This window comes from Dryobates pubescens, chromosome 5 (genome assembly GCF_014839835.1).
Source record: "Dryobates pubescens isolate bDryPub1 chromosome 5, bDryPub1.pri, whole genome shotgun sequence".
NCBI classification, from domain to species: domain Eukaryota; kingdom Metazoa; phylum Chordata; class Aves; order Piciformes; family Picidae; genus Dryobates; species Dryobates pubescens.
The window spans coordinates 29703344-29731268 of NC_071616.1; the positions used below are offsets into that span (position 1 = coordinate 29703344).

Sequence of the window (27925 nt, forward strand, 5' to 3'; positions counted from 1 at the left end):
GAAACCTTGATTAAACACAGAACATCTCCCTGAATCATCCTGGCTTTTGCTGAATTCAGTGGTGCATGAACTTCCAGATCTAATTTCACAGGTATGTGAAATCATGGGTCAAAAATCTTGTGAAGAGTGCTGGTTTAAACCCAAACTCGTACATTCATGGTGTAGCTATTGTTCACTTTACTGTCAAGCAAATCTGCCCTGAGGGGAAGAAGCCAACGGTGAATGTATGGTGCCAATGTCTGCACTCAGGAACTCTGTCTTCTCAGAAGGGAGTGGAGCCCCGCCGCTGTGCTCCATAGTTGTAGCTGTGTTTGGCCAATAATAATGAAGATGTTAGATGCTCTGATAAAATGGAGACAGTTCTGATCTCTGCTGGTTTCCTCCAACATCTATGCCATTTTTTAAAAAGCACTTCTGCTCTGCAGTGCTTGGTTACCAGTCTGGACAGCTGCCAGCTACTCCAGCCAGTATGGCTCTCTCAGAGGCACTGCTGGGGGGCTGTTAAAAGTGGTTGTGGGCCATGGTGTGAGTGGATTTAAAGCGAAAAATAATACATATAATAAAAATAATAAATTGTACCTTTATAAAGATGAGATCCTCCTGGACTTTTCTCTTAAAGTATGTTTAGACAGCTTCCCAAGCTCGGTGCAAATGCCCTGCAGAGTCATACTCACAATGTGTTTTGGATTTGAATTAATTAAGATCAGTTCCCATTTCCTGTTCTTGAGTCATTCATTGAATCTGTTTTCATATATGAGATATACTAGAGTCACCTGTTTCCTTTCTTAATCTCAGCCATAGTCTTTTAGTCTTTATTTATGCAACATATATTTCCTTCCTGTGGCCATTATTCTGTAACTGGTTATAGAGTGACAGTGTGGAGCAGAAATGCTGAATCCTCATTCAGTGAGAACTCCATAAATGAATGGTTTTCTGGTTTTGTCATGAAACAGGATTATAATTGTGTGTGAAATAACTAATACAAAACTGCTTGCTTCACCTATACCAAAGCAGTAGATGTGTGTGTGCATGTAAAGTAATAAACTATAAAGAAATGTTCCATCCTGACTCTTGTAGGTCAACAGGGCTCTCTCAATGTAGTTTTAATAGTAACAAATCTGTATTTTTCCCATACAAAACTGAATTTCCTTTTTTTTCCCTTTCTTTTTCATATATACAGGAGCTGCTGATTTTCATTAGCTGTCTGGATATTACATGTATATCCCTGAGTTTTTTGCGTGGCTTTGTGGTCATGGCAGAGGCTGAGGAGTCCTGGATGCCATTCAGTGCTGTCTTTCAGAGTTGCATTGAATTGGTTTCCAAGGGCCATCTTTTCAAAGCTAGACACGTTTAGCCGTGTTAGGGAACTCCACTGCAAGAGCAGATGCTCTTGCCTAAAATACCTTCTTCTTGGCTGTTCTCTTGAAAAGTGTATCCAGATGTTTCCAGTTCTCTTTAGTATCAGGGCTATAGAGGGACTGCTGACAGTTCTATTTTTGTGGCTTCCTGGCATTACTGCAGAAGGATAAAAAATTGGACTCAAACCGGACACAGAATACATCAAGTCCTAAATTTTCAGTTAGATTATAAAGTGATTGTAATTTATTTTTTTTCTAATCTGCTTAGAGCAAAGTACTTATCTTATGTTGAATTCCTTCCATGTTCTCATCAAAAGCCAAATTCTTTTAACTGAGATTTCAGTTTCTTTAGGTTTTCTTTTCTAGTGTCCTGACTTCAACTCTTGCTTTGCTGTTTTCCATCTGAGTCCAAAATGATCTGCAGTCCAACATAATGGATTTATTCTTTCGTGTTTACTGCCCCAATACATACCATATTGTGCATCCTTATCCAAGTCAGTGAATTTATCTACAGTTCACAGGAACAGTGTTGTCAGTTCAGTAACTGGATGAATTGGTTACTTGCCTAATGCAGCATTAGGAAGAAACACTATATCAACTTTTACAGCCCGGAGCATAGGGGATTCAGCATATTAAAATCCCAAGTTTAAAGCTTTATCATGGATAGATTTATGTTTCCCTCTTAATTCAAATATAAATCTCACATGAGAAAAATTGGCTCAGATTTATGAAAATTGTTCTTTTGGCCCTTGTAAATGATATTAATCTTCTGCATACTGGAGCAGGCTTGAATTAGGTCAGCTTTTAAGAGCTGCAGGTGTAAGGCTGTAATGCTAAGCCAGAGTCAGGGAGGCTATTTCACAAGGATGACTTTGGATCGTGTCCTCATGCCATAGCTTGTTCCCCTTCTCCATGGGGTGCCTAAAAAGCAAAGACAGTTGTTCCTATAGCTCAGTAGCTCAAGCACACATACTTCAGCTTTTTTTATTTCCCCCTTCCCTCCCCCCCTCCCTCATTTTTTTTTTTTTCTTCAGGGAAGTATATGAACAATTAGTTCCTCCTGATGTACTCTGGTCTGCAGATGCACTGAAGACCATTTGGCCTCCTCCAGCCTGAAGCCCTGTGAGGAGGAAGCAGCTGCTGAGCTGAAGACCACAGATAGATTGTACAAATGTTCTTTTTGTGAGGTTCAACTGAGGGCCTGTGCAGAGGGAGATATATTAGATCATCTGGGCAAAGAAGCTGAAGAGGGAAGAGGAAGTTGCAATGAGACACAGCATGGTCTCTCAACTGCATGTAGGAAGATGTGCCTGTTCCTGGCAAAGCTTCTGCTGTGGTTCAGTTAGAGCTAGACCTCCTTGGCAAGAGAACATATAAAGCAGCTCATGGAATCACAGTGAGCTCTGCTTTTACTGCTCTGACAACAGCTCAGCTAAGAATTTACTTTCAAGGTGGTTTTCTTTGCCTCAGGAGAAGCCAACTAAAGCCAAATAAGTCATACTTCTGTGCAGTTGTCAGAGCCCAACTGAGAGCAGTGAAGTATTCTGCCAATTACAAATATTATAAACTTTGTGCAACCGTTATCTCTAGGACAGCCTGACAAACAGTATCTTACCTGAATGTTATTGCCGTCACCAGAGGGACTGTAGAGATGCTCTCTACAGGCTCCCATCCTCCTCCTCTTTTCCACTTGCTTAGAATATAGTCATAAAAACTAGGAAAATAACCGAACTGGAAGTAGCATTGAAACATGAACGGTGAAGGTGGTTAGCTATTGGAATAGTTTCTGAAATAAGACCCAAGTGTCGTCCTGCCTAAGTTGCTCAGTGTAGTGCAGGAGTAACTGCTTGAAATCCAGTGGTGTCAGTAACTGAGGAGGATGGCACAAAGGTACATAGTGGGCCTTCTGGTCTTCAAAAGTAAGGTACTGCTGTAGCAAACTGTAAATGAATGAGGAGGACTTTGCAGGATAGGACCATGCCGGCTTGGACCAGTGGGCTGTCCAGTTTCCTGTTTCTGAGACCAATGGGAGGAACCATAAAGCTTCACCCTATGGGCTGTTGTGCCATCATTTACCAGGGCAGGAAGGTGCTTCCTGTGCCTGGGCAGTTGGTGGGTTTTTTGCATCATAGAGCGTGACTCCTTTCCCAACTTTTTACCATTTATTTCTGTTACCAGGTTTAATTATGTAACTGCTTAACATCAGTAGGCTCTCTGACCCAGGGAAACTCTGCAACAGTCCATCATAAAACCCTCTCACCTAAACTAGGCTAATGATACATAGTTTTCTTTTTTTTTTTAAAGTTTAAAATGTGTAATTACACTTTTCTTCATTTATTTGCCGCACTTGGAGAGCTCTGCATCTCTTGATTGTGTTTCTTTTGAGCTGTTTGTAAGATCTCTTTCACAACAGTGCCTTCCTGGTTGTGTCCTTCAAAAGCCTCCTCATAACTTCTCTTATTTCATGGTATCATTTGAGCATCTCCTTTGTGATCCAGTGCTTTCTGCTACAGTAGCGAAGTACCTGGAGGCAAATGTCTCAAAAGCATTTAAACTGTTTCACTAGCGGTGACTAATTTTGAGATACAGAGGTCACAAGCCACTCCTCTTCAGATGAAGAGCTGTGCTCAGGTCATGCACAACTCTCAGATGCTCTTCCCCCGGAAACAAACCTACAGAACAGCTGGCTGTGGAAGGTAAACCCTTTTGCAGCATCTGCACTGTTAAAGAGAATCCATCTGACTTGCAGCAGAAACAGCTTTTGCTGTGCTGTGTTTTTGTGAAACATCTGGAGACCTGTGGTGGTGGTGTTGCGCTCTTTGAAGGATTTGTATAACTGGGATTGATAGCATCTCCTGGATCTGGAAGGCAGAAGGGCACAGAGGTAGCATAAATGTGGTATTTGGCTGAGGTGTGAACTGGCGAGCTTGAGCTCACTTTCTCCGCAGGGCAGATTCTCAGATGTTGCAAAGTGTTGTGGCTTCAGTGGGGCTGCTGGAGCTCTAGACACTTACATCATTTGAGGATCTGTCCCAAATGCTTAATAACAACCCATCATCCCTTTTTCCAAGGACTTTCTTTTACACCTCCTGTTTTGTGGGGACATGCTGCTACTAGAAAATTTACTGTGCTGCCTTTCTGGAACACAGATCTGAGAATCAATTTTAAACATTTATGGCTGGTAATAAATCCCATAACATTTGAAACTTCTGGTTTATCCAGCTTTCCCAGTCTGAGATCACCTAATTTACCTTTGTGTCTATTGCATAGCTGTAAGTGTGTTACCTGATCAACTCCCATAGAGCAGTCTTGTGACTAAATGCAGTAAAAATCCATTGGCAGCCTACAGACTTGTTGCAAAACACACCCTTTTGTCACAAGGCAGCAAAGATCTGACGTTTCTTTTCAGACTGGTTTCAGCTTTTAATATTTAATACTGTGGTTGTCCCTTTTCTATCACGTTCTTTTTAATGAGTTGTTGAAAATACTTACTTTCTTCTCCAAACATCTGTCTTGCAATCGTTCTGGAGGCATCTGGAACTGAAGTCTTTGATACTCTCTTTATCTGATTTTTACCTCATTCAAAATTTCTATTGGAGAAGTCTGGGAATCATTAAGATAATTTATGTTCTCCATCTAAACTCATAGTAGTGATTGTGATTCTCTAGGCTCTCTGTGTGTGTGTGGTTTTTAAGTTTTGTTCTTTCCAGGATGTTCTAATAACCTTGGCTCTCCTTCTGCCTTAGTGTGGCAGGATCGCTAAGTTACATTTGATTATCTTATTTTGGCTTGATACTGGGAAAAGAGAAATTAAAAAGCTTACTGAAATCGGTGGAAAAAACTCAAGAAAGAAAGGGAATTTGAGACTGAGTGAGAAGAGCTGGGTTCAGTTCCCTCTTCTGCTGCAATTTACTTGATTTTTCTATCTCAGTGTTTTGTCTGAAAATCAAGGATCATTTTCTCAATCTATTCTCTCCAAAATGGAGGATGTTTTGGCTGTATGCGTATTGCCTACCAAAACTGCCTCCAAAACTTAGAGGTAGGATCAAGGAGTCCTAGCTTCTTACTTAGATGGATAGAATAGGATAGAATAGAATAGAATAGAATAAACCCGGTTGGAAGAGACCTTCAAGATCATCGAGTCCTGGGATGTCAGTACAGTTTTTGAATTTGGTGGTGCACTGAAAAAAAAGTCTCTGCAGTTCAGGCTCATTTGGTAAATTTATTGCCAGACAAGTACATGTTAGCACAACCTTTAACAACTAGTAAGTGACATGCTGAGGATTTTTAGGTAGCTGACACTGGCAAATGTTTCTGGCACGTGGGAGAAGTTCAACCTTTGATTAAAAAGTCAGGTTCTGTCAAGATCATGAAAAACTTCTTTAATCTTGTACAGGATTTTTGTTAAGTTTGAGTCAATAGAATATACAACAGAACCTGCTAAATTTTTCTCTCTCCCATATGGTTAAGACTAAACTTGCATGCACTGAAAGTTGCATAACTAACCACAGGGAACTTGGGAAATACAGGTATGAGAATATAAATGAATGGGGAGCCAAGCCACCTAATTTATTGCTGGGGTTGGTCTTCTGAACTAAAACAAACACCAAGATGCGTCTCCCTAGCTTAATGAAGTGAATCAAAACTATTAAAAGTAACTGAGACCGTCCATGTTGTGATCTCATGAACTAAGCAACGTGCTGTGGGCAGAATGAGGGAGCACTGCATCTGATCTGTCCCTCAGCTGTCATTTTTTGGTAATGTGGTTTGGTAGGAGCACAACCACAAATTTTGTCATCGAAGCTATTACATTTTTAAGCTCGCCAAAAAAGTGTAAATGGTGTTCTAGTCTCTTACTTCTGGAACTTTCTTTTCAAAATACTGTATTTAAGATGAAATTGAATTGGAAAAATCTAAGCTACATGTCTGTCTACTTTGGCATTGGCTATTGATACTACTACCTTGTCCACAAAACTGTAACCTGTAAGTCATGTTCTCTCTTCTGTGCAGTGATGAATTGCTTTATATTTGTCTTCAGATTAACAAAAAGGGTATGAGTGCACATTGATAAATGGGGGGGGAAAGGTAATGGTCAGAGACAGATTACTTCATCTTACTGTGGAAAATATCTTTTTTTAATGAATTGCATTATTACTGTTAGATCCTCAGTACCCATATGTAGCCCTTTCTGTCATGGAGAAGACAGAAGAAAGGCAATCGCTTGTGACAGATGATTTGCATTTGTTAATTTGCTCCCAATAATGGTTCCAGCCAAACAATTTTGAGGAAAGAAATTACTAGCATGAACTGAACTTTCTCTGATGCAGAAAACTGAATGTTTTCCACTTTATGTAGCTGGAAAGCAGGGCGGTTACTAGCAGTTTGGTTACTTCACCAACAGCAGCGAATAAATTCAATCTGCTCATTTTGAGATAAAAGACCTGCGCAAACTGCCACTGAGGCTTAGATATCATTCTTGCAAAGCTTAGAGCAAATGAAGCAGCTGTTTCAGCCCAGTTTAAACATGGTGAATAAGTGTAAAGCATATTAACTCCAGCTGTGTACTGATAACAGCTATGAAAGAAAATCACTGCAAGGGAACCTTAAAGTAAACTTTGAATTCTAGCAGGCATAGATCTCATGAGCGAGTCTCTGAGGGACAAGCAGCTGTGAAAAGTTAATCCTTAGAAACATGGAGAATTTAATGAGAAATTGCCATGCCTCTTGTGAGGTGGCCCTGCTCACTGCAGGACAGTTGGACAACATGACCTTTAAGGGTCATTTCCAGCCCTGTTCAATTTGTGAATCTGTGATTCTGTAAAGATGCAGAGCGTTAGGGTAGGTTTTGGAGTCAGTGGCATCATCTTTGAAGATCTATGCTGTGGATCTCAGAGTCATGGGCACATTTGATATCAGGGCAAGTACTGAGTGATAGATTCTGTGCAGAGTAATGGTGTCCCTCTTAAAGCAGGATATTGCACCCATGGCCTGTCTGGTTAGAGACTATGCTGAAATCTTTACAGCAGCATTCTGTTTTTCAGAATAACGTGTACCAGTATTCAGACTACTTCTAAGTCGATTTTTTTGTATTCAGGTCACTTGCATTTTGTTCATTTTGGTCAATTGAGCATAAAGAGCAGTATAAAACTAATGGAAATAATTAATGGCACTCAGTGACAAAAATTATTCAGAGAAACTGTATTAAACAAAATACTCCCTTAGGTCTTTGTTGCAGTACAATAACCATTTATTTAGGCTTAGGTCTAATAAAGTACTGATTAGAACTCTGTCACAGCTCATGATTAGGAATAATTCTAGAAGAATTATGTAGCTGTAATAATAAATATTCATTCTATTTCACACATTTATTTCAAAGGTAGCAAGTTAATTCAAGGCTTCCTCATGAAGCCACATGCTCTCAGAGACTTCGCAGAACCCGTAAGTTAAAACGTAAATGTCAGTGCAGAGGTACTGCAGAGTGCAAATGAGCACGTCAGTAAGTACACACTGTCTTTGGTCAGTGTTTGCAAATTGATACAGCTATTAATGTATCAGCTGCACCCTACCCTTGGAAATAAATAATGTTAAGACAAGAAAGCATATGTTCTCTAAGTTAGATTAAATGTCCATAATGTCCACTTTGCATTTGTCAGAATTCTGGGGCACGTTTAATGAAAGCTTTGGGAGAGATCAGTGTTATTTCCACAGTATTTGTGTGCTTCCCTAGCTGTCTTTGAATGCACATGCAAAGAAAACTACAGCACTGTTCAAGCTGTGCTTCATCAGTTTCTTGCAACTGAGCTAAGTGAGCAAACATGACCACTTTTGTGTAACTGTCATGTTCTCTTTGTGTTTCTGCCTTTCTCTTACTTGTCTTCATCCTTTCTGCTTATGTTCGTGTTCTGTTTGATGTCTTTTAACCCCTGTGGAGTTGGAATAATTTCTTGGGTATGTTCTATGAAGAAACTTGTGTGCTATAGGTACATGTAAAAGAGCTAGATTTAGCTGAAATTTTGGACAGGAGGCAGCACAGCTGTCTGTGTCTCTCTGAAAAGAGCACATAAGGATATGAATAAAGACATTTAAATGAGGCCAGTTAGTATTGTCTTAAAGTTCTTCTAATGTTAACCAGCTGTTAAAGACTTGTTCTCATTCTTCAGTAGATTACATGCCTCTTATTTTGCTGGAACTCGGTGCTCTCTATTTCTGTATGCATTGTAGACCATTATATAATAAAGCAGGTCTTCAGTTTCATGTGTGTACAATTATGAGAAAGCAGTATTTCCTCAAAGAAGGCTATTTTGACATCATTCATAAAGAGTGTTTTCAAATTTAAAGTATGGAATATGTTGAGTGAAAAACGTAAACTTATATGGATTTATGTGAAAATAGTACAGGAGTGAAAGAGGATAGGAGAGGCATGAACCAGGGAGATGGATGGAAATGTTGTAAATTATTTGACAAGGCCACTTCAAAACAGCTGTAAAGCTGAGTAAACTCCAGTGCCTAGTGGCACACAAATATGAGGAGAATTTTAGTGTTCCTGAAAGACAGGACCTGTCTGAGTGGGTCACTGAAAGTACTTGGAAGACATATATTAGAATTACTATCTCTTTCTGTATGCTTTTGTAAAGAAATTAATTTGTCTCAGTGAGAAATCCAATAGCTCTGATCCTTTCATGACTGATCCTCCTCATTGACCCTAGGACTGTGTCCAATAAGCAATCAAGTATTAACTAATGGATAATACTGCATTTTGATTTCAATTATTCCCATGTACTACAGATTGTTTTATTGTATTTTTCAGGTTTGATAGCTGCACTGGATCGTTGATTGTGGTCTCCTCTAAACTGCAACACTGAAAACAATGGCAACAGAATGTATAAAAAACTGCTGTAAATTGTGTTTCTGCGTGGAAAAAGAGATAAATGATCGTGAGTTCTGACGTACTGACATTAAGGATTCTACTGTTCTGTCTTCAGTAATGATGAGATTTTCTGTTAATAAAATAACTGTGTCACTTCTGATAAACTTGAATCTTTACAACATTGAAAATTCTTTCCATACCTCTGCTTGAAGATTGAACACAGGCTTGTTGGTGTTATGAATTGGAACAGAAAAATTACACTTGTCTGAAGTCTGCTCCTTGCAGCCTCGAATACAGTCCAAAAAAGCCAGCTTTCTTACCCAAGGTTTTGTAAAGGTCTTGGTTTTTTCAGACATTCAGGTGTGAACAATTGAATTGTTTTGACTCCCTGTGGATTTACTGTTAGGATTTTCTTTGGTGTCTTAGTTGTTTGAAGATGTCTTTTACAATACAAGTATACCTCTTGTGAAAACTAACTGAAGAGCAAGGTAGCTATAAATATAGAGGCTTGGGCAACAAAGAGTTTGGATCAGTACAGGTGTCATGAGGATTTATATATTTTCCAGGTGCTAATCCTGACTGCTGGTAAGACTGAATACAAGCAGCTGCTAAGCACAGATCCTATTAAAAAAAAAAAAAAAGAGATCTCTTCATAGTATTGTTCAAAACTTAATGCACATGTGGACTGTCTGTTTTTCTTGCTCTTTATTTTTAGCATTTTCCATGGTACAGAACTCTGAGGCAGCAGCTGCAAGCAAGCCAGCTATTGTAGAGAAGCCTCCGTTGTCTTCTGTGTCAGTGAAGTGTCAGGTTGGCTGTTCAGAGGATTATCTGCTTTCTAAACTGCCCCTGGATGGTCAGGAGGTACCATTTGTGGTCCCTCCATTCAAATTGTCTTATGTGCAGCCAAAGAACCTTCCTAGTATCTCACATGCTGGAGCAATTCAAGGTAAAATACAAACAGCATTGCTGAAATAGTTGGTTAACTTTACTTGAAAGTTGTCAAGTATTCCTACTGAAAACAAATGTTTACAAAACTTTTCTAGAAGCCTAGTCTTGTTTCTTCTCTCTCTGGACACCCAGAGAGCTTTTGGGGTGGATGTCATTTCACTGTCAGTGTCTGTGATACTGCATGAATAAAACTGAAAGGGAGGTTTGCACACCAGTGCTCATACTCAGAGTAGTGGAAGACACTTAAAGGAAACAGAAGCTTTAGTAAAGAATTTATTTGAGGCAAGGAAAAACCTAACACATCCCCAGGTCCAGATCATTCAAATAAAGGAGGAGAGTGGTCTGGCTTTCATGTTTAATGTGTTAGGTGTTTTAACATACTAACACATCTTCCTTTTTCCTTAACAGTGGTAGAAAGCTCTAACTTATTCATAGTGCACTGTGATTCTTTGCTTCACAACAATCCTGTACTTCAAACTCTGCCAATTAGCCTCATGCTCAGGCACCAAAATGATATGCATGCAGTTCAGGCACTGTGGCATTTTAAAAGAATAGGAGCCTAGCCCAGTAACACAAGTTATAGAGCATATGCTATTGCTATACTCTTGGTCCTGCCAAGAGATGCCTAGAATTAGGTAAGAGAAAGTTTTGTCACAATTGTTCTCTAGAGTTGAATGGTTGTTTTCTCTTGAGCTGCTTTGCCTTAAGGGCATGATAAGCTGGTGATATGCTTTTAGTTCCATGTGACTATTTCTTTTCTGAGGGTGGAAACCTTAATTACTAAACTAAGTCAACCATGTGTGCAAAATAACTGCTGCAGTGCTAGCTTACTTTTTTGCATTGTGTGATTTTACTCCCACTCCTCTCTGTTCTCCTTAGGTCCTTGCTGTTACTTCTTTTCTGCTCCTGCATTGACTATTACCAAGCTGCCTTCTCAACCTCACTTGCCTCTGCTTTGCACCAGAGCAAAGCTAACTGGACAGGCAAAACTTTTTGGTATAGATGGGCCATTCTGTGCCCAGTCCTTTTAGTGGACTTTATTTGCAATGTCTGCCTCACCAGGCATGGACAGGCAACTTCATAGCTGGATATAGAATGTGAGACACTCCTTCTCTGAGACTGATCTTTTTCAGCATCCCAGTTGCCTGCTGCTTCAGTAGCTATTCTTGTTCATACTTGGACACAGCATGGAAATGTGTGACATGCTCCTCATAACCCTTTCTTACTGGGTATGGACTCAGGCTCTGCCTTGCTTTGTCTTACCTCATCCTCAAGATACTGTATGGAGAAGTCCATCAAGGACTCTTGAGGCATTTGTGTTCTCCAGGGAAAAGATGTCTAACAACTTTAGCTGAATATTTTCTTTGTTACCCATCAGTGTCTTATAAACCAGTGACTTGTCTTCACTGTGAATTCATCACCGTTTCTGGAGAACCTGGTGAACAGTGACCCTTAGGCTATAAAGCTGGTAGATCTTCTGGCAAGATCACCTGACTCTTCATAATTGTCTCTCTTGAGCAAATATTTTAAATTCTTGAACAAATGTTTGAAAAGTGGCTCTTATGCCCAGTAGACATCTTCCATTTCTTTTCCCAAATAGAAGTACTTATTTTTTCAAGTACAGCTTTTTAAGCCTCATTGAGTTGTTTTAAAAAAATGCAAAGTTTACTGTTTCAGGGAGATTTACTAAATACAGTGAAGTGTGCTGTCATTCCTTCTTCCCATTAGCCAAAGCACCAGTATATTTTTTAAAAATTATTTAGAATATTTCCTTCTTAGACTGTTGTTAATATCTGTAGAAGCCTAAGTTCTGCTCTCAATTCCACTTCATTTTCTGTGCACGTCTGACCATTTTCCTTCAGTGAATCAGGACGTGCTCAATGTTAGCTCTTGGCATCCCTTCTGAAAGCAATTAAGCTCTGGCAGCCTGTTTTTTTTCAGTGGTGACTGAAGAGTCTCTCATGCTCTCACAGAAGTAAACTAGCAGGAAGAAGTGTGCTCCTGGACTGGAACACTGGCTTTTCTGTCATCTGCTCTGTAGCATTCTTTATGGCCTCACTTCTATTATTCATCCTCAACCCCATTATACCGGAATTCTTGCATAATCATCTCTTATGTTACTGCTCACTGGTTTAGTTACTCTACCAACACCTTGAGGAAAGGATTTTATTTCAATAATGGTTTGCCTCTTATGGTACAACACACTTGCAGAATTGAAAACACTTCATAATGAGGTAAAGCACTTTATAACAGGTTGAAATCCAGGGAGGTGAAGCAACCGAATGTCAGAGCTTGGCATAGTCCGTGTCACCCCAACCCCATTCTCTACTGCACTGTTCTGTATGGCTTATTTTCACTCCAAACAGACAAAATGAAACACTACAGCAGGGATCTTTACTGTTCTGCTGACCGAGACATACATGTGTTTTTTCCTGAAAATATTATAAATAAAACAGGGCAGCTGTGCTGTAATGGGCTGAGTAAAGGGCTGGGATTCAAGTATTCTCAGATCTGTCTACTTGAGCCTCAGCCAACAATTCAAGTCATTTTGGACCAGTGATTTTACCATTGACAGGCTTCTTATGGAAACTGGATGACAATGAGACCGCAGTCACAAGTTGCATTATCTTTCCATACAAGACCCTCCTCTAGGTCTTGGATCCATTAGCCAAGTGGGAATGTCTGGGGGTTAGGCAGCCAAATCGGTTAGAGATGTTCTGTACATATGGCCCTACTTTTCCTCTTCATTTCTGTCTTGCTGTCTGGAGCCTTCTGTATTTCAGCTAGTTAGGCATTTATTGTGAAACTCCAAGACAGGGTATGCATAGCTTTGTATGGTCATTTGAATTTCAGTGTTTGCTAGCACACTGGAAGTCTGACATAATGTGTATGTGTCTCTTCTTTTCCTTTTTTCTTTTACTTTTCCCAAAGCAGATAATGTTGAAATATTTTGTCCTTTGCCCTGAAGGCACTCTGAATGCTTAGGAAGCCAGGCAGTATGTGTTATGTCTGGAACTCTTGTGTTTGATGTTTCCTTGTGCTCCACAGAATCTGCCAGAGCCTCGTTTGGTGACCGGAAAGCAGAACTGCAGGGCGCGCACCAGTGGCCCCAGTATGATGTGTACAACCCCTTCTATCTGGAGCATCGCCTCTCACCAGATCTCATTAGGCGCTTCCAAGCAAAATCAGATAATAGGAAACTCTATGGATCAGGTGAGAAGCACCACACACTGACTTCTGTGTCTTCCTTCCTTTCCCAAACTTTATAGGGACACTTCTTTGCTAGTGAATCAATCTGTGGAGCTAGCTCTGATCCATTTCCACCTGTGCTGTTACTTTGTGTTTTGAGGGCTTTAAGAAGGCTTGCATGCATCACATCAAGGTTGACAAGTTAGCAAAACTAGCTAATGTAGGTGCCCATGATTCACAGAATGTTGGAAGGGACCTCTAGATATCATCGAGTCCAGCCCCGCTGCCAAAGCAGGATCACCTAGGGTAGTGCTCACAGGAATGCATCCAGACGGCTTTTGAAAGTCTCCAGAGAATGGGACTCCACAACCTCCGTGAGCAGCCTGTTCCAGTGCTCTGTCACCCTCACTGTAACAAAGTTTCTCCTCGTGCTGAGGTGAAACCTACATTCAAGTCTGTATCCATTGTTCCTTGTCATATTACTGTGCACCACCAAAAAGAGGTTGGCCATATCCGCTTGACAGCCACCCCTCAGATATTTATAGACATTGATCAGATCCCCCCCTCAGTCTTTTCTTCTCCAGACTAAACAGCCCCAGGTCTTTCAGTCTCTTCATAGGGGAGATGTGCAAACCAGCATGCACTATTGGAGATTCCAGCTACCAGGAACAGGAGTGAGTGAAAAAGGAGTGACAGAAAAAGAATACCTGAGGAGTGTATACAGAGAGGGAAATAAGCATCAAAAACCATTCAGGGGGAGATAATAACAGGTGCAAAATAGGAAGTGATGCTATAAGCCAGCTTTTTTGCAGTTTGCTTTTGAAAGTGCCAAAGTGTCCTCACACATTGCGTGTGTTGAAGAACAGGGGAAGGCTGTGAGATAGTAAATTTAGATAGAAGGTGTTTGACTACCTAGATAAAAAAATTGGTATTTGTATCCTATAATGAATGCTGTTTAAAGGAGATGACTAAGCGTTCCTTGCTGTAAGGGATTGCTTAGACAAACACGTTCGCTCATACGCTCGAAGAAATGAACACACCTCTACTGAATCAGAAGCTGGCACCAGCATGCACTTTTAAAGATAGGTAGAATGAGGTACCCTGCTTATTTTGCAGCTGAGGGAAATGTCTCAGTCTGTGTCTGGTTTTAAAACTGATTCTGAATCTTCACAGAGATTACACTAAAAGACTACTCCATTATTTCTTCTTAAGAGAACAAAGCATTAACATTTTAGCAGCTTTTAATGCATATTGTTTTACTAAGCTTTGTAAGCACCTGTGGTGGGAGCCAAATGGGTTTCATAAAGCTGTCTTGAACATCTTCAGTTCACTCCCTCTCTTATCCATTTTTCTTCAAGCTAAGTATAAAGGCTTTTTGAAAAAAGTACCATCTCCTCCCTGCTACCACCCTCATGGTATTGGAAAACTTCAACTAGGTTTACTAGAAACAAATGCCCTGCAGAAGTGGAGGTAGACAACATCCAATGCTCTCCCCTCATCTACCCAGCTGATGACACCATCATAGAAGGCTGTCAGATTGGTCAAGAATGATTTCTCCTTCATGAATCTATGCTGAATATTCCTGATAATCTTCCTTTCCTCCATGTGCTTAGAGATGGCTTCCTGAATTACGTCCTTCCTTAGATGTTATTTAGATAGGTGTCAATTCTACCAAAGGCAATAATGCTTACATGATCTGCATTGTTCTCTTTGTCTTTTTAGTTAGTGATTTAAGACCTGGTGCTTTGCCTGGATCATTTGATGTAAGTCGTTCAATGTTCGATCTCAGAAGCCCACCTCATCGATTCATGAGGGTGAGTTCCCCATGTAGGTTATACTGAAAACTATGCTTCCTTGGTGCATATGTTCCTGTTCATTGTGTTGTCAAAGTCAACAGTGAAGGCATTGTACTACTCACTGAAAGGACTAGGGAGAAAAGTTCAACATCTTGACCAATACCAAGAGGCTTTTCCTTGAAGTCTTCTCTGACTACTGCTTTTCTGGTCAATGGGGCTGTTGAGAAACCCAAATAGCCTGTTAGGCATTACAGGACAGACAAGAGGTTGTGATTAGTCATCTTGTGATTTCTCCCAGTAGTTGAAATATGAAACACTAGAAGTTTCAACTGACACAAAAAACCTCGCTGCTTTTTTGGTTGGTTTTTGGGTTGTGGGTTGGGTTTTTGTGTTTGGAGTTTGGTTTTTTGGTGTGGTTTTTGTTTGTTTGTGGGGTTTGGGGTGTGGGGTTTTTTTGGTTGCATATATGTATCAGCAAGACAGAAAAAGTCTCTGCTGGTCATACATGTCTTCTACTAGCTTTTTGCATCAAAGTAGTAATTCCATGCTGCTGGATTGAGAGGTTACTAGGGAATAAGACAATTATTTGAAAGTGACTGTAGTTTTGTTTGCATCATGTCTTGTCTAATGATAGGATCTCTCAGACTTCTTGCATCTGTTGCTCTGAATGAAGTGGCTTTTCTTTTTTTTTTGCTCCTAGAGATATGATTCATTGTCCAGTGTACCTAGCAGTATTTCTTCCAGGAAGGATTCACAAGGCAGTAACAGGAGTTTGGGTAATGTTTTGTTTGCTATGTAATTAGGTGTTTCCATTTGCATTTGAAACATGAAGCTGTCTATACTGTTGATTGTTTATAATTATATTTTTGTAAAGAGGAATCTGATTACCAAGTCAGTTTGAAGATTACTTTGAAATTAAGAGTTTGGGACTTTCACCTTCCTGTTGTCAGCAGATTGAGCAAATAAGCTTTTGAGAGGTTCTCATGGTTTTGAAAAATTCATCCCTGGATTTACTACCCCAGTGAACAAAGTAATTAGAATAGAATAGAATAAACCAGGTTGGAAGAGACCTTCAAGATCATTGCGTCCAACCTATTATCCAACCCACCTAATCAATTAAACCATGCAACCAAGCACCCTATCAAGTCTCCTCCTGAGCACCTGCAATGATGGTGACTCCACCACCTCCCCAGGCAGCCCATTCCAATGGGCAAATCACTCTCTCTGTGTAGAACTTCTTCCTAACCTCCAGCCTAAACCTCCCCTGGCGCAGCTTGAGATTGTGTCCTCTTGTTCTGAATTACAGGTGTCCTGTTAGGATAGGATGCATCACCTTGGTCATAGCTCTAGTCCTTTTTCATGTGTTAGTATTTTTTGGTGGGGAAATGCTTGGAATCTAATAGCTGTACTGCACTGAGAATTAGAGAACTATATTGCATGCAAACCTAGTATCCTTATTTATGAAGGAATTCTGAAGAAGTGAAGCTACTGCAAAATAAACTCTCAAAAATCACCCTGCTGGAAGTCAGAATTTCACCCAGTCTCCTCAAAAAGAAAACTGAAGGACAATAACCTAGTTCTGGTCATGTCAGAGAGACACTGGATACTAAATGGCTCGTCTGACTTGGGGAAAAGTGTAATAGTAAGATAAAAAGCAGGCTAATTTCTAAACTTAACATTACAAGTGATTGAGGGAACTGATAGATTATAAATGTTTTCTGGGTGTCTCAGGCACATGCCTTTTTTTTTTCTGTTCTAAGAGTTGTTTGCGTACAACAGAAGTTACTAGATTCTGCAGAGATAACTGAGGCAAACATGAAGACTTTTAGCTCTGTGGAAGGTCAGGCTCTTTTGTCGCTGGGAGTTTTGGGTGCCTTATTATTTTGTCGCTGGGAGTTTTTGGGGCCCTGAAAATGTAAGTGTTAAGATATTTCAAACTTACTTTGAGAGAATAGAATACATAGAATAAACCAGGTTGGAAGAGACCTTCAAGATCACCGCGTCCAACCCATCAACCAATCAAACACCACCCAAACAACTAACCCACGGCACCAAGCACCCCATCAAGTCTCCTCCTGAAAACCTCCAGTGATGGCGACTCCACCACCTCCCCAGGCAGCCCATTCCAATGTGCAATCCCTCTTTCTGTATAGAACTTTTTCCTAACATCTAGCCTGAACCTCCCCTGGCGCAGCCTGAGACTGTGAGAAGTTTTCAAAGATAGGCAGTGCACTTACTAATGAGTTCAAGTTTTCTTGAGAGGAACTTCTAAGATACTGTATTACTTCTAAAAACTCTAATTGGCTTTCTTCCATAGATACTATTACATTATCAGGTGATGAACGAGACTTTGGAAGACTGAATGTGAAGTTGTGTTATGTTTCTTCCGTAGAACAGATTTGGATTACAGTTTTACATGTAAGCAAATACAATAGTAATTTGATTATTGTTCACTCATGGCTATTTTACTACACTTAGTGTTAATTCTCATTCCATTTGACTGTCATTTTAAAGAATACTTTTAGGAGAAAAATAAAATCATGTCTAAGTATTAATATAAACAAAGTTCAGTCAAATGTAATACTGGGCTTTATTCAAAGTGTCTTCTTTCAGTGTATTTATTTTATCCCTGTGTCAACCTGTGTTCTGCTGCAGTCAGTAGTAAAAAGTAGTGTATCACTTCTTATGTTACTATATGTGTATTCTGATTGTGGACTGAGTACCTATTCATAGAACAGAATCATAGAATCAGTAAGGTTGGAAGAGACCTCAAAGATCCTCAAGTCCAACCTGTCACCCAAGACCTCATGACTACTAAACCATGGCACTAAGTGCCACGTCCAATCACCTCTTGAACACCTCCAGGGATGGTGACTCCACCACCTCCCTGGGCAGCTGAGCTGGTCATGGGCTGGTGCTGCTGTGGAAATTTGAAGACAAAAAATTGGACCAGCTTTGGAGACCGTATTTAAATGACTTTAAATCTAACAATTCTTCCAGGGCAAAACCATAATAGCACTTTGAGGACATGTAGATTCTTGTGGCTTTTCTGATAGCTAATGTGATACTGTTACACTGGCTGTTTTATACACTTAAGGAACTGTGAATAATTTTTAGGTAACGAAATTTTGATTAGTCAGAAACCTCATAACTGCATCAAGTGATAAATACTGTGTTAAGGGATTTTGGTATTTATCTGTTGTCAAACTGCCCCATAGCAAAATCATTAAAATCTACTAACATTTTATTCTCTGCTTGTAAAAATTAATTCTTTAATTATCTGAGGTGATACAATCATAACACTGCCTCTGATTTATATTCAATATTACAAGAATTATTGACTGAAGGCCAGAGTCATACATTATCTAAACTGACTGTGTGTTCCATGTTGCAGTGCAAAGACCTCAGCTGGCCTTCTAGCTGTGGGGAAAATCCTCATATCTGTGTCAAGGGAATTCTCACACTGCCCAAACCAGTGCACTTCAGGTCTTCTGCCAAGGAAGGTTGCAGTGTAAGTAGAGGCAATGAAAGCACGGAGAAATCTGTTTCACATTTCACATTTCTTTTGGGGTGGAATAGATTTTTTAATTTTTTTAATGGACCAAACACCCTCCTGTGCCATATTGGCTGTGGTAGTTGCCTAGGTTCAGATTACTTCCTCACACTGCCCTGCCTCTCCTACCACACCCCTCCCACACCAACATCTTCTCAAAATCCTGTTCCACTTCCTTCCCCTTTTGTTGTACTTCTCTCCCAAGTCTGCAGGACAGATACGCTCATAGGGGACTGAAACAAGAGCTGCTGGCCTTAGCAGATCAGTGGTGGGAGACTGGAGGAAGGCTGGGCATCATACCTGTTGGTACACATTCACTGCAGGGAAGGTAGATGATGTACTCACTAGAGCAAGAGTCAAAGTTCATCCATCCTCTCTACAGAAAGTAAGAATTGGTCTCATGGGAGAAGACTCCTGATAATGGCAGTAAGGGAATATTGAGGGGGTGAAAGATAAAGCCAAATAAATAGTGCAGCAAAAGGCCACAGGAGAATTTGCTATGATGATGTGTGTATGCTGTTGTAAAGGTCAAGAAGAGATGGCCTCAACTCACTATGGTAGTGAAAATCCAGAGCTTTGTCCCTGCCAAGGTGTGGTACGTGGTGATTCTGTGGGGGCTTACCGTTGTAAAAGCACATTTGCCATGGCAGCCTCAAAGGGTAACTGGGACCAGTGGCTACAGCACCAGGAAGCCTTGGTTTCTAGGTTTCAGGCTTGGTGCAACTCTCTTAGAGTGGTGGTGTTACTCCTCTGTTCTTTTTCTTTCTAGGACATTGAATTTATGGAAACTTTTGTATTTGCTATTAAACTGCAAAGCCTGCAAGCTGTCAGATTGGTATTTAAAATCCAGACACAGACTCCCAGGAAAAAAAGTATTGGAGAATGCTCCTTGGCACTGCGGGAGCTCAGCTCAGAAGAGTCAAGTCATTGGCTGGTTTTATCTCCTCCTTCCAAAGCACCTGTAAGTGCCAATACTGAAAATGTTGTTATATTACCTAGAAATAGTTGCTGGAAATGGAAGTCAAGTCATTCAGTACTAATTCAGTGTTAACAATAAACAGAGGTATTTTTGTGGGTTTTTCTTTTCTTCTACTGCTTTTTTTTCCGCTTTCTTGGGAACAGCAATTTGATGAGGAAAAATGCAGACTTTTCAGTTCTGCACATAGCTGTTCTGGTCATAAACTGCAGCTGTTTCTGGGAAAAGAGCTAGAGCAAGTTCTTCCACACCATGGTCCACAGCTTTAGGGAGGGACATTCTGGGGAAATGTTTAGCAAAGGACACTGGGTAATTGCCCATTCCCAGCCAGAAAGATCCATCAGAAGATCCTTACGACTCACAGCAAGAGCTCAGACCAAATGGCATCTGCATATGTTATGAAAGAAAAGTGCTAAAATCTTCAGTGGCTTGAGACTGCAGAGATTGGTATATATTTAACGTTCAGACTGCGTGCTGTGAAGTAATAATTCAGACAATTCATTTCCATTAGTGTAATAAGAAGCAGGTGGTTTGCACAGTGGGATTTCCTTTCCCCCAGCCCTCACTTTGTTTGTTTCTTTACAACTGTCTAGACACAATCTGTAATTTTCAACAAATTAAACTTGAATTAGCAATTCAAAAGCGAATTTTATCTAAGTGTCTCTGAGAAATGAGTGATTTCAAACATAAGTTACACTTGACATGTTTTAGTTCTGAATTCTAAGTTTACTTCTGTTGCTTCAAAAGCAGTAAGATTAAATAAAAAGGGAAGCTGTTTTAGAAGCTGCTTCACCCCTGTGTAAATTCTTGAATCATATCATAGTTTTTCTCCCTGTGTTGGCTTTCCTCACCATTTTACCTGTGAGCCCTCTAGATACTGCTGGAATTCATCCCTGTATTGTCCTGGGAAGCAGGAAACTACCCCATTTGCCAGCAGAGAGCCAAAGTTCAGATATGAGTGGCTTCCTCTCAGGGTTACATACAAATTTTTTCATCTCAGCTGCAAAAAGAATTTGGGTCTCTGTGAACTGCAGCCTGGCTTCTCTTTATCTGACCTGTTACTCTCTTGCTTGGTACATTTTGCTGCACTGAAATGCATTAAAATTTGAAGGGAACCAGGATTAGCAAGTCCTTTTAAGTGGAGGATGTCAGGAAGGCTGGATCTCCACTGGCCTTGTCCTGCTGTTCTTAGAATGTTCAGAGTACATCTGACAGAAGAGTAATGAAGGTGCTTCAAAGCAACTCTGCCAATAGCAAAAATTCAACTGGAGATCTCCGTAGCTTCAGAGTGTCTGTGGGAGGTGTATGTGGGTGATGCACATGCATGTAAACCACAAGTATTTCCATAACTTAGGAAACTCCACAATGTGTAGTCACCTTAAACATTCATGCCATTAAGAGATGGGGCCTTGTATCAATGGATAGGCTTATATCTCCATACTGCAAAAGTCACAAGTGTGGGAGGAGAACTCAGAAGGTTTTTGTGTTAGTGAGGGATACCTGGTCTCTCACTTCCATACCCAGGTTTAGTAGAGCTACAGACTGCATGTCTGTTTTTCCTTCTATGTGTCTGTTATTGCCCTCGAGGAATCCTCCCCAGGTGAAAACTGGAGGACTTCTTTATTTGGCCGCTATCTCTGGCTTCAGCCCATGAGTGTCATGTGTGCTCTGCACATAAGCAGTCCATCAGTGGAGCACATGCACTGCAGCTATGACAAGTGCACGATGCACTTACTGTACATCTGCAGGTTGTGTATACAATGCATGCTTGTATTTCTGTCCAGGAAATCCCAGAGAGAAATGTGGGAGCCCAACATATGACAGAATTCCTGTGTTTCCTGAGTTTATAAGCAACTTAATCCAGATGTTATGGCAACATTCTTCTGCTTGTAGGTGCGCCGTGCAGAGCTTCAAATAGGAACTTGTTTTCAAGCAGTAAACAGGAGGATTCAGTTACAGATTCTTGAAGCACAAAACCTTCCAGTTTCATCTACACCACTCTCTTCAAGTAAGTTGCACTAGCCATCTCATGCCTCCTGTCCAAAAGCATTTGTAACAGGTAAATTGCTGCTAAAATGGGTTGGCAATTCATAGCATTCCTTACAAACCTCAGGCTAACATATTGTGCAGTAGATTAGCACTGCCAAGGCTTGTTCCCACAGATGTCTTGCTTGATTACTTTTTGTTTGGTTGAAGCTATGTGTTTATGTGTTTTGGAAGATTTTTTGTCCCAGTATTAATCCTGTCATACAAGAGCATTAGCCTGCACTTGCTGCTTGGATACTGTGCTAATCAAATCAGTATTATTGAACACACTCTGTTTCTGTGACTAGTCAAGAAAGCTGTTGTACAGTTTTTTTTGGCCAGACTTTTGGGAACTTGTTCCAGTTTGAACCATACATGTGGATCTTCTCAGTTCCTTTTTGGGTATGTTTGTGAGTAACCCTTTGTGTGCTATGCCTTTTTCCCTCCCTTTTGTGCTAGATTTCTTTGTGAAAGTTGGAATGTTTAGTACAGAAGGGATTATCTACAAGAAGAAGACTCGTCTTCTGAAGTCCACCAATGGCCAAGTGAAGTGGCGAGAAACCATGATTTTTCCAGTTAGCCAAGTCGAACAAGGAATTAGCTTTCTCATCAAGCTCTACAGCAGAAGCTCAGTTAGAAGGAAACACTTCCTAGGACAGGTTGGTTTCTGCTAACTAGCATGGTTTACTTAAAATCCGGTTCCACGAGATTCTTGGTATGAGTTTTCAAATACTTTATATAAGGTGCCATAGAGCAAAATAGTACATTTTAATAAACTCTTCAAGCTGTAACCCAAGTAAGCATAGTACTGGGCTCTTAAACATGCTCTAACATCAGGATGGGAGCTGATTGTTCTCTTTCAAAAGAAATCCCTAAGTAATTTTTGTGTGTGTGATTATGTGGAAGATTCCTTCCGCCAGACAGACTTACAATCTCTTCCTTGCTTCTAGGCTTTCTAAAGAAAAGAAACAAAGCTCTCACAGGAGATGCAGAACTTGCAGTGTAGTGTACAGAAAGGGAGTGCATTGGATTACCATACCAATACAATTACAAACCTGTGTGTAAAAGGAAGTATCAACAGCTATGCTATCAGATTGCTTTCCTGGCTAAAATAATGCTGACCTGAGCACAGTATTGTAAATATCCATGATCAAGTGATAACACAAGATTTGTTAATTTTTTTTTTTAGTTAGTGCTCTTTCTCTTTATCCTCTTCTTTTTTTTTTCCCCTTTTGTAAACAGTTGGAGCTTTGGAGCATCAGTAATATTTCTTTGGAAGCATTTCTGTGATCGTTTATTTTTAACCACCATAAAACTTGTCATCTAGGCTCTAGGCATGGAAGAGACAGTGGGGTGGCCCTGTATGTCAAGGAGTATTTTGATTTGTATTGAGATTAATGATGGTAATGATAGGGTTGAGTAAGAATCAGGAGAAAGGCCACCAAAGTAGATATCCTGGTGGGAGTCTGTTACAGACCACACAACCAGGATGAAGAGACATAGAGAATATTCTTCAGGCATCTGGCAGAAGCCTCACAATGGCTAGCCCTTCCTCTTGTGGGGGACTTCAAATTCCCTGATGTCTTCAGTAAGTATTACACAGCAGAGAGGGAGCAGTCCCAAAGGTTCTTGGAGTGTGTGTAGGATAACTTCCTGACAGCTGGTGAAGGAGTCAACTAGGGAAGGGCACCTGCTGAACTTGTGAGCTGACTAGAGGCTGGCAAATGTAATGCCCATCTATAAGAAGGGCCAAGAGGACCATGAGAACTACAGACGTGTAGGTCTGACCTTGGAAAGAGAGAAAATCACAGAGCAGATCATCTTGAGTGCCATTATGCAGCATGTGCAGGGCAGCCAGGTGATCAGGCCCAGTCAGCATGGGTTCATGAAGGGCAGGTTGTGCTTAACCAACCTGATCTATGACAAGGTGACCCACTAAGTGGATGAGGGAAGGGCTGTGCATGTTGTTTACGTGGACTTTAGTAAGGCATTTGACACTGTGTCCCATGGTGTCCTCCTGGAGAAAATGGCTGCTCATGGCTTGGATGGGTGGATGCTTTGCTTGGTAAAAATTGGCTGACTGGCTGGGCCTGGAGTGGTGGTGGATAGAGTTAAATACAGTTGGTGGCTGGTCACAAGTGGTCTTCCGAAGGGCTTAGTTTTGGGCCCAGTCTTGTTTAATATCTTTATCAATGATCTGGATGAGGGAGTTGAGTGCACCCTCAGTAAGTTTACAGATGACACTAAATTGGGTTGGAATGTTGATCTGCTTGAGGGTAGGAAGGCTCTTCAAAGAGATCTGGACAGGCTGGATCAGTGGGCTGAGGTCAGTTGTATTGAGGTTTAACAAGGCCAAGTGCTGGGTCCTGCACTTGGGACACAACAACCCACAATGACACAGGCTTGGAGGAGAGTGGCTGAGTTGCCCAGCAGAAAAGGACCTGGGGATGCTGGCTGACAGATGGCTGAACATGAGCCAGCAATGTACCCAGGTGGCCAAGAAGGCCAACAGCATCCTTGCCTGTATCAGGAGTAGTGTGGCCAGCAGGGGTAGGGAAGTGATGGTGCCTCTGTACTTGGCACTGGTGAGGCCACACCTTGAATATTGTATTTAGTATTGGGCCTAACTACAAGAAAGACATTGCGGTGCTGCAGCATGTCCAGAGAAGGGCAATGCAGCTGGTGAAGGGCTTAGAGAACAAGTCTTATGAGGACTGACTGAGGGAACTTGGATTGTTTAGTCTGAAGAAGAGGAAGCTGAGGGAAGACTTTGTTGCTCTCTACAACTACCTGAAGGGAGGTTGTAGTGAGGTTGGTGTTGGCCTCCTCTCTCTAGTATCAAGTGGTAGAATGAGAGGAGATGTCCTCAAGTTTTGCCAGAGGAGGTTTAGATTGGATATTAGGAAAAATTCATTTATGGAAAGAGTGGTCGGGCATTGGAATAGGCTGCCAGGAAGGTGGTGGAGTCACTGTCTCTGGAGGTGTTCAATAAATGTGTAAGCATGGCACTTGGGGACATGGTTTCATGACCATGATGGTGTTGGGTCTACAGTTGGACTCAATGATCCTAGCAGTCTTTTCCAGCCAAAATGATTCTATGATTGTTTTTATTCTATATGTTTTCCTTGTGGTTGTTCCCATTTACCATCATCCTGTCCCTTCTTGCTGTCCTTATCCTCTTGGTATAGTAAGCCAAAGCTGTTTGTAGAGCTCTCTACGTTTCCTGACCCAGCTAGATTTAGTAGTAGAATTTTACTATATGCATAAAGGAATTATGTAGACTTGATTTTTAAACCCTAACTCCAGTCTCCTTTGTCACATGAAGGACTTTGCTATCCTTAGGTACAGAAAATGGTACTGTCCCATGCTAGTCATCTTTCTTGTGCACACTGAAGATGTGTAGTTGCAGGAGATGCTGATGTGCTATATATATGATGTGCCAGTAGGAATTATGTGAAGTTCCTCCATTTTATGAAGCCTCATGTCACACATTCCATCTTTCTGTGATTCTTGTTGGTGGAACTGGATTTGGAGTAGGAAAAGGGAAAAAACACAAAACCAAACCACCACGTGTTTTTTTCAGTTGTGCTCACTTGGGACAAAAATAACTGGGTATGATTGGCAACATGTGAAGTCATCTCCATCTGATGAGTTACATTTAATCATGGGCCTTATTTTTAGGGGGGAGGAAATGAGCTACTTCTCCTCAGAGGAGAAGAGGTTATTTGGAGTAGGTTGTATTAGCTTATGCAGGCAGACACTGCCACATAACACATGAAGACATAAAATATAGCTCAGGGGAAAATATACTTTGAGCAATTGGCTGGGTAGCTGGAAAAAAGATGAGTATAGCTGGATCTATTATCTTTGCTCTTCAGAATGATGTTTAATTGGATGCTGTTCTAAGCAGACAATACTTAGATTAGGCTGCTTTTACAGACGTGTCTTTAATCATGAGCAAGATGTACATTGAATCTCTGTGGATGAAACATCAGCTCTAGTATTCTGGAAGACATTGCTCTCATTTCTTTGAGGACTCACGCCTCAGCATTGTAGGCTAAATGTACTTCATGGTGAAGGTTTCTGAGAAGTCTTAAAAGGACTCGTTCTTGGAAGACTTGGGGAAATAGCCCTGTAAATAATGATACCTACTTACATAAGCAGAATTCTTTGGCAATGGAGACTGGTGATAATGTTCAGGGGGAAAACTTCCTACTTGTACCTTATTTCATGACCACTATTCATTAATTGAATACTGAGAAGAAATGGACTCTTACTGCATGACTATGTGTGGTAGGGGCATGTTCAGAACCTCCAGGGAATGCAGGCTTGGCCATCTGTTGGAGTGTGCTCATGAAAATGCTGGACAGCTAGCTTGGGAGGCCAGATGGCTTGTAGCCAACCGGACTCTGAATGCATAGAGCCATCACTGGCCCTGATGAGCCCATGACGCTAGCACGTGCATTTGAACGGAGCAAGGAATGCTTGGCTTAAAAAGCCTTATAAAGAAGGGAAATGTTAGTATGTAGTGAGTTCTTTAAACTGTTTCAGAAGCTAAATTTAATCCCAGACTCCCTGTGTTCCCAGCTGAAAGCCAAAGTGTGTTAGTCCTAACAGAACTGTATTTGTTGCTGTCATGCTTTGGTTCAGTTTACACATTATCTCACTCTACACGTCCATAGCATTTATTTGGAGCTAATAAAGGCAGGCTCCTGTTTTATATCAGGTGAACTGATGTTTATTTTTATTTCTGTTTCCTACTGCAGATCTGGATAAGTTCTGATAGCAGTAACAGCGAAGCAGTAGAGCAGTGGAAGGACACTATTGCCAACCCTGAAAAAATTGTTGTTAAATGGTATAGCCTTGGTCCATCTTGAAGACTGGAGATGAAACTTAGGACTGACTATTATTTTTTTCTACAAAGATATTCCTACACTGTTCAAAATAGTACAAATAAGAAGAAAAATACTGTCTACACAAGTTCTCCAGAAGTTCTGCACTGCATCACACCTCCATGGTAACTGGGAAAATTCCATTTCACCAAGAGAAATTCTGGCTAAATATTTTTAACAGGAAGACTTAGTAATTGGGGAAAGCACTCATTTGAATTTAAAAAATCTGCTTTGAATTTTTTTTCTTTTTCCCCTTTCAGGCTCTCTATAAGAGCACAGAAATGCAATCTTCGAGAGAAGCAGCTTGAATCAGCTTCTTCTCCACTAGTCACTGATGTCATCCTCATCTGCAATCTTGTCTTTGGCAGACGCCGAAGTCCCTGGGCATCAGCTTGGTCAGTGGGCTTAGTCCTAGGTACCTCTGAGTCTCTGGGGTGCACCTGTGTTTACATCATTTAATCAGAGCAACATGTGCCTGAGCAAGTGGGAAAAGCAAGGCAACAGGAGAAGGCATAAAGGGACCTACACAATAAGGCAGTACTTAAAGGCTTTCCTAATCCCTTGTCTTTGATGAAGGGTTGCTCAGTACCCTGACCTGCTTGTAGCTTGGGTTTTCCTTCATTCTTCTCTCTGAAGAGAGGGTCTGAGGCTGAGTTTCTCTGTCTAGCTGTGATCTTTGCAAGTGGGGCCCTCCAGACTTCCTCTGTTTGGGTGAGTTCTGTTTGGAATAAATGGAATAATAAAAAGAGGCAACGGCCCTGCCTAGGATCAAGGCCAATATTTTTAGATAAACTACTTTCTTATATAGACTTCTTATATGTAAACCACTTCCTGTCTAATAACAGTGTTCTAGAATTGCTTACATTGCTAAAACCCAGACTAACATGTATGAAGGTGTAAGCAAATATTTACTGACAGAAGTGTTTTCTGATATTTATTCAAATGCAGACTTTGTTTAAAAGCTGAGCTACCACTACAGAAGTTACATGTCTAAGATGCTGAAAAATTATACGTGGGAGTATATTTTTGTTCCTTGTTTCTAGCAAGAAGAAATTAGCCATATTTTTGTTGCAAATTCTATTTTCTCTACAAAATTCTAAGGTGATTTTTTTTCTGTTAGTCCTCATATTTTCAGGGGTTTATTCACAAGCAGGAAAACGCCATGTATATAACTGATAATATCTACATCTAGAAGTGCAGACCTCTTTTCACCGCTTTAACTACTGAATTTGGAATATATCTATTCCTTTGAATCCACTGCTTACACACTTACTGTTGACTGTCTGGAGTGTAAAATGTATCTGCTTGTATAGATGCT

At 40.7% G+C, this 27925-nt stretch overlaps 1 protein-coding gene across 1 annotated transcript; it reads left to right on the top strand.

The window, feature by feature from the left end:
• The first annotated feature begins 9186 nt into the window (after positions 1 to 9186).
• Positions 9187 to 26595, top strand: TC2N (tandem C2 domains, nuclear). Its single transcript, XM_009904818.2, has 11 exons — positions 9187 to 9292; positions 9941 to 10174; positions 13225 to 13389; positions 15088 to 15179; positions 15862 to 15937; positions 17479 to 17579; positions 18556 to 18672; positions 19484 to 19675; positions 21584 to 21698; positions 22175 to 22374; positions 26482 to 26595. Exons 1-11 carry the CDS (start codon positions 9226 to 9228, stop codon positions 26590 to 26592), a joined length of 1470 nt encoding a protein of 489 aa, XP_009903120.2. The 5' UTR covers positions 9187 to 9225; the 3' UTR covers positions 26593 to 26595.
• Positions 26596 to 27925: the final 1330 nt, after the last annotated feature.